The sequence below is a fragment of the Falco naumanni genome, chromosome 10 (genome assembly GCF_017639655.2).
Source record: "Falco naumanni isolate bFalNau1 chromosome 10, bFalNau1.pat, whole genome shotgun sequence".
Classification (NCBI taxonomy): Eukaryota; Metazoa; Chordata; class Aves; order Falconiformes; family Falconidae; genus Falco; species Falco naumanni.
In genome coordinates this window covers 36,743,369-36,750,066 of record NC_054063.1, presented here as the reverse complement: position 1 = coordinate 36,750,066, position 6,698 = coordinate 36,743,369, and the positions used below count along the sequence as shown (strand labels likewise).

General features: G+C 59.7%; 1 protein-coding gene across 1 annotated transcript; it reads right to left on the bottom strand.

Annotated features, from left to right (window-relative positions):
• Positions 1–3,291: 3,291 nt before the first annotated feature.
• On the bottom strand, positions 3,292–6,173 carry LOC121095243 (immunoglobulin superfamily member 1-like). Its single transcript, XM_040609783.1, has 7 exons — positions 6,079–6,173; positions 5,826–5,991; positions 5,700–5,735; positions 5,249–5,518; positions 4,715–4,999; positions 3,911–4,105; positions 3,292–3,502 (listed from the first exon to the last, which is right to left on the bottom strand). The coding sequence occupies exons 2-7, from the start codon at positions 5,857–5,859 to the stop codon at positions 3,483–3,485; spliced, it is 840 nt and encodes a 279-aa protein (XP_040465717.1). The 5' UTR covers positions 5,860–5,991; positions 6,079–6,173; the 3' UTR covers positions 3,292–3,482.
• Between the last annotated feature and the right edge of the window lie 525 nt (positions 6,174–6,698).

Here is a 6,698-nt window from a genome sequence, read left to right as displayed (position 1 = left end):
TCTTGCCCCTTCTGGGGAGCAGTGTGTCCTGGCTGCTGCTCTGCCCACCACTGCTGTTTGTGCTTTATTCCTCTAATGCAGCAGCCTCAGGGCCCTGTGGGGCCAGGGCTGGGTCGGTGCAGAACAAGCTCCATTTCCACTTGCGCTTCAGGCTGCCTTGGCCAGTAAGTCTCTGGGAGAAAGGATGCTCAGTTAACTTGTTCCCCTTGCAGCAGTTAAAAAACCTGCAAAGGAGAGTCAGGCCCTCTTTGGTCTCTGTATTAGGAGCAAGGCCCCTTCTAGAGTGGAGACAGCTGCCAAGGGCAAGAAGCATCCATTCCTCCATAGCCAGATCCATGGCTCGCTTCTGAAGGTGTTCTTGAGTTGGCTGACTCCATCCTGCCAAGCCGCCTTCTCCCCCTTTTTTGCCCTTGTGAGGCCCTCAAATTTTGCTGTCTGAAGAGCAGGATATTCTGCTGTCCCTGGACTCCTTACTGGCAGAGCTAAAAAATTCAGCAGTTAACTGGTTGGGGGGTTTTCTGTCCTTTTAGTAACACAGCACCTTTTCAAGAAGGGTGCAGATGCTTTGGGAATGCCCGTGTAACTGTCTCTTGTAACGGAGGAGATGCTGAGCAGGCTAGGACTCCAGATCCAGGGAAGCCAACGTGCCTGGGGGGTCCTGGCAGAGTCCCAGGCAGCTGCTGACAGTCCCCATGTCTCCTGGCAGCACCCACGTTGCTCTTGCTGTGGTCTGTCATCCTGTGCACACCTGCGGTGGGACTGTTGGAGCAGTGGTGAGTGGGCAGCGCGGTGCCAGAGCGTGGCCACGGGCCCCAAGGGCTCTCCATAGCTTGCAGTGATGCATCAGAGTCCCTGGTCCGCTTTCTTTCCCATTCCCAAGAATGACTTAGTGGTGGCAAAACAATTTTTTCCCCTTCCCCAAGTGCCGAAAGGGAGGGATGAAGGGATTTTAACAAGCGCACCAGCAATGTGTCTCGGAGCAGCGCTGCCTTGGGAGCCAGTGTCACACCTGGGTCAATCTGTTCTAGGCTTCCCATGGAAATGTAGCATTTTGACTCTTTGTTACTGAATATTTGGGGTCACATTTGACCTGCTCTTGAAACGTCTGCTGCTTGCTCTTCATGCGGGACTTGCAACTAGTCTGTGTATTTGTTTTGTCAATGCTTGGGTTTGATTTAGGCAGCTCTCCCTCTCCTTTCCATTTTTTTGTTCTTCCATCTCTTCAAGCACTGCAGCATGGCTGGCTGTGGAGAGGGAGCGGGAAGGAACAGCTGTGTCCCTGGGTCCTGCAGTCACTCCCCCGGTCACCCCTGATCTGCAGTAAATGGTCCTGAAGTTGGTCTCTTCAGTTGATGGGGAGTCTTTCTGGACCACTGCGTGCTGGGGGAGGACAGGAGCCCTGGGACCTTCAGCTGTGAGACCGTGCGAGCTGAGAGCTCTCCAGGTGTGATTGGGGTGGAACCGCTCCCTTGCACAGGACATGGCTATTGAGCTCATAAGGAAACACCGTATGAAAGCGTGTGATTGTCACTGTCCCGTTCCCTCATGCGAAGTCATCCTGTCTGTTGGGGAAGGGACTAAGCACTGTCCCTGGGTGCTGGGGGAGGAGCTGCTACCCAGGCGTCAAGTCTGAGCCTAGTGTGAAGGATGGAGAGCCTTGTCTCTCACGGGGTCCTGGCGAGCAGAAGTGGTGGTGACTCGGGAGATGCCTGCTGCGGGGGAAGGGGTGCCGTGAGCCGAGCCCTGGCTGGCCTGCAGCACTGGCTACCGCCAACACCAGCAGCACGGGCTCTGCTGTTGGGTGCAGCCAAGCCGTGCTCCGCCTGGGCACCAGCAGACAGTCCGAGGGGTGTGCACTGGGCTGTGCCAGCCGTGGGCATCAGTGGGAAGCTGTGTCCATGCGGTGCTGCCGTGCCTGGGCTCTTTTGACCTCCCTCGGGAGGAGCCGGCAGGCTGGACAGGGCTGCCCAGGCGCTCACCCGTGGCTGCGGGGTCTGGCTGCGCAGCCGGAGCCCAGCTCTCCACTGGGTCTGAGCTCTGCGCGGGAAGCCGCTGTCGGGGACCCCAGCCCCGCCTGGGGAGGTGAGATGCCAGGGTCTCTCTCACACGCATTTGCCTGCTGTCTTGAGCATCAGTTCATCAACCTCTCGGGCCAGCTCAGCCATGTGGGTGCAAAGCTGCTGGATTCATCTGGTGAGAGAGCTACAGGGTCTGTAGGTGGTAAGGGCTATTTACTGTTAAAACTTACAACCTTCTTCTTGTTTCCTTTCAAACCGAACCGAACCCAAAGCATCGTGTGTGTACGTGTGGATGGGTGTTTGTGGCAGTACCACGATGCCGTTTCCCCTACTGTTGATGTGTCGCTGTTTTAATGTGGTGGTCTCTGTGGCTGTGGGGGCAGCAGGCTCTGGTCCCAGGGTCTTGGGTGACGTGTCCTCTGTGAGCACAAGTTGTCTCTGGTCCCAGCAGGGAAGCCAGGAGAAGGTTTGCTGCAGCCCTGGCCTTGGCAGGTCCTCCACCCCCACAGAGCGCTGGTCGGGAGTCCCCCCTCAGGGCGCACCAAGGCAGAAGCACCAAAGGTTTTCATCCTTCCCTTGTTGCCCGGCCATGCTCCTCCCGGGGGCGGCCGTTGCTGTGTCGCTGAGAAGCCGTAGAGGACAACGGGGCCGTCTGGCCCACCAGTTCCTCGCCAGGGTCTTTCGGAGAGGTGTGACTCCAGCCGAAATTTCTGAGTCGATGAAGAATTTTTCCAAGTCAAATGTTCTTTTCAGTGGAGGCCCCCAAGCCTGTGCTCCTGCCTCCCCTGCCGCCGCTGCTGCCGTGGGAGACGTCCCGCTCCGTGCTCCAGCCTTGGGCACGGGGCAGCTCCTGGTCCGCAGGCGACGCTGGGTGGTGGGAACAGCTGGAGCCCCTCGGGACAGTGTCTTCCCTCCCCGGGGAAAGGGGCAGCCCTGTGATGGCGTGAGGCCAAGGGCAGCGGCCCGCAGCTCAGCAAGGAGGGCGGCCGTGTCCCCCTCGCCAGACGCAGCGGCCGGCCTCTGCCCCCCCCCCCCCCCCCCCCCGGCATCACCATTTGATCACAAGCACTTTTAGAAAAGAAAGAGACCCTCCAGTGAGGAGGGGGGACTGGGAGCAGCTGCTGCCTGCAGTGGTGCAATGGGGCACGGGACGGGGGGGCTGTAAGCGGGATGGTGCTTGATGGCTCCTGAACCTGGGGGAGGGGGGCTCTCGGCGGGGGGGAGGGGCTGAGGGCTGCGGCCTGGCCCCCTCCAGCAGCCCCTTCCCTCGCTGCCTGCGGCTCGCTCATCCCGGGAGGGAGGGGGGGGCTATTTTGGAAGGAGCGTGATTATGATAACAAAAGCTTTTTTGCACTTTCATTCATTTTGCACTCGTTTTTAATTTCTTTTTTCCCCACGTTTTTGATATCCGCACCTCCTCTTTGTGTTTTCATAACAAAAATACTTTTGTTGTAGCCAGTGAAGCTATTCTGGAACTTTATGTCCTGAGTATACAGAGGTTTAAAGGTTCTATATATATAAATTTATATCTGTATAAAAGTAAATTTATATATATAGATCATGGTGTGATGTGTTTTGTCAGTGTTTTAAAATAATAAACGAATGTGAGCAATGGCAGTCCGTGGGGCTGGCAAGGGACTGGTTATTGGGGGATGCTGCCACAGGAGCCCCCCACTCTGCACTGACCGCCCCCCTCGTGCCCGCAGTGACCCCCGCAGCCCCCCCGCACTGACCGCCCCCCCCCCGCCCGCAGTGACCCTCACAGCCCCCCCGCACTGACCGCCCCCCACCGCCCGCAGTGACCTCCGCAGCCCCCCGCCCCCCCCCCGCCCGCAGCGACCTCCGCAGCCCCCCCCCCCCGCCCCCCGGCTCGCGAGCGGCGGTTCAATTACCCGTCTGTGCGGCGGCAGCGTGGGATCCCAGTGCTGCTTTACTGGTCCCAGTGCCGGGGCCGCCGGCCCGCCCGCCGCCCGCCGCAGGGGGGGCTGCGCCCAGCGCCGGGGGGGCCGCGGCCACCAGCAGCCCCAGCAGCAGCAGGACCGCGGCCCCCAGCGCCAGGCGCGCCACGTTGCTGCGGGTGTAGTCCGCTGGGGACAGGGAGGGACAGTCACTGGGGGCCCCCGGGAGCTCCCAGGCCAAAGGAGTCCCATGGGGCAGCAGGGGGGCCCGAGGGGGTGGCAGGGGCACACGGGGGCTGCCAGGGCAAGCAGGCACGTGTGGGTAAGGGGCACACCGGGGAGCCCCTGGGCTGGAGAGGGACAGGGGGAAGCTTGTAGGGAGCCTCAAGGGCTCCTGTCGGCTCTGCCTCCCGCATTCCTGCCCATGGGACCCCCACCCACCGGCTCCAGCCTGTCACCCCACCCAGGGGCACCAAAGGCCGCGGGACAGGACCGCAGAGCCAGCACCACTGGGCTGCGGCCAGACCCACACCGGCCCTGGGGCTGGTGGGAGCAGGCGTAGGTGCCCCCTGCCCCACAACTGGTAGCCTCGGAACCCGGTGTCTATAGGGTCTATAGGTCAGCTGAAGGGTCTCTGAGGAGCTGGCAAGGACCAAACACATCTGAAGGTGGCTGCAAGCCTCTGCCTGGACCCTATTACAGCCGCTGCCTTCTCCCACACCCTCTTTTCTGGTTCCCCCAAGAGGCAGCAGATGCCAGGAAGGGAGCAAAGCGTGGAGGGGGCAGGGGGTGGCTCACCTCTCACCACCAAGTCCAGCGGCTTGCTGGCCGCGGACCACTGGAAGGAAGCATCCCTGGTGAAACACTGGCAGCTGTAGCGGCCCCCATTGCCTTTATGCACGCTGGAGAGGTTGAAATGATCTCGTTCCTTTGAGAGCAGGCTGAGGGCTTCGATCTGGCCCTCCAGGTACAGGAAACAGCCAGCACTGGGGTGCACGATGGTGCAACGGAAAATCACATAAGTGCCTGTGGCCACCTCCTGCCCAGGCAGGACTGAGAGGGTAGGTTTGGGTAGATGGAACTCTGTGGGGAGAGGAGAGGGCATGAGAAGGCATGCAGGGCTTTGACATGGAGCCAGGAGCCCCCCGGGAATCTCCATCGCCCCACCACCTGGCTGAGGTGGAGGTGAAGATGGTCCCCACCTCTCCAAGCCAGGTAAGAGGGGACAGTCCCTGCCCATCATGTGGACGGGGGAGCCAAGCGGCTGCCTGCATCCTGCTCCGCCCATGTGGCGTCTGACCCCACGCGAGGGGGTAACAGCACACCCCTCACCTTGTACCATGATGTCCAGGGTTTCGCTGCGAGCCAGCACGGTGCCTCCACCCAGGCAGTGGCAGCTGTAGGCACCCGCGTCCTGGTGGGAGGCATTAAAGATGGGGAACTCGGCCCTGGTGCCACGCAGCTGCAGGGTACGGAGCTCACGGCCGTTCTTGTACAGCACGAAATTCCCACTGTCCTGCTGGCAACTGCAGCAGATGGTGGCGGAGCCTCCTGGTGGGATCACCCCAGGCGGCTTCAGGAAGACGGAGATTGCGGGGGAACCTGCACTTGGAGAGAGGTGCTGCCAGACGGACGGGGACCCCCAGCGCCCTGCAGCGAGCCTGCCACTGGCCCCAATCACTAGGGTGGGTTTTGTTCTGTGGGGCTGGGGAAGAGCCCTGGCAGATGGGTGGGGGACCCAAGATGTGTCCAACCTCCCCGTCTACTGCCTCCTGATACTCACGCGATGTAGCCTTGCTCTGTGCCACCAGCCAAGCACCTGCAAGAGAAACAGCTGTGTAACAGCTCTGTGGAGTCTCCAGACACCTCATGTCACCCTCTGGGAACCCACACAGCCTCTGGCACTCACCGAAGGCTAGCACCTGCGTCACGCGCAGCACCATGTCCCTTCCGGCTCAAGCAGGGCTTCCTCGGAGGAAGCTTTGGCTGGAGGCGCTGAGCAGCTGCGTGGTGTCTCGTGGGTCCTGAAATGCCCTTGTTGCCACAGGCCACCTTCTGTTGCACGGCTTGGGTTTCTGCAGACACAGTTGTGAGGCTAGGATGGTTGAACTGGAACCAGAATGTCCCAGTCACCTGCCCAGGGCTTGGACACCCGTGACAACCTGATCGTATGATCCTGCGGACCTTAGGAAAGAAGCTATGGGAACCTTTTTGTTTCTCTTTCTTAGCTCTGGTCACTTGATGGGGAAATAGTTTCCTGTCGGCCCTTGCCAAATAGGGTGATGTTTTGCAATCAAGGCGAGAAGAGACAGCGCAGGACTCTTTCTGAATCTTGGTGAGGAAGCTCCAACAAGTGACATCGTAAAATAGCTGGTTTAATAAGGCAGAAGAAAAAGGGGACTATAGATAGCACGTAAATTTTACATCCCTTCAGAGACAGGGCACCCCACTTTCCTGCAGCATTGATGGACCTGGGATAGATTTTGCCACAGCATGCTGTGCAAATCCCATCTCTCCGAGGTCCAGGAAGACCTCTGCACCATGTCAGGCTGCCTCGTCATGCCCAGAAACCCTGCATGGTGTCCCCCTGCTGCAGTGCAGACCAGGTCGGAGAGAAGGAAAGGACACTGTGTCCAGCCATAGGCTTCATCCAGGCTGTGGAGCAGGTTTGGTGGTTCTGGAGTAGAATAGGAAGGAAGCAACTTGGCTTCCCTTTTGTTCTCCTCAGGGGCCATTTTATCCCATCTGGCCTATATTGTCTATTGGAGGAGGGACAGCAATA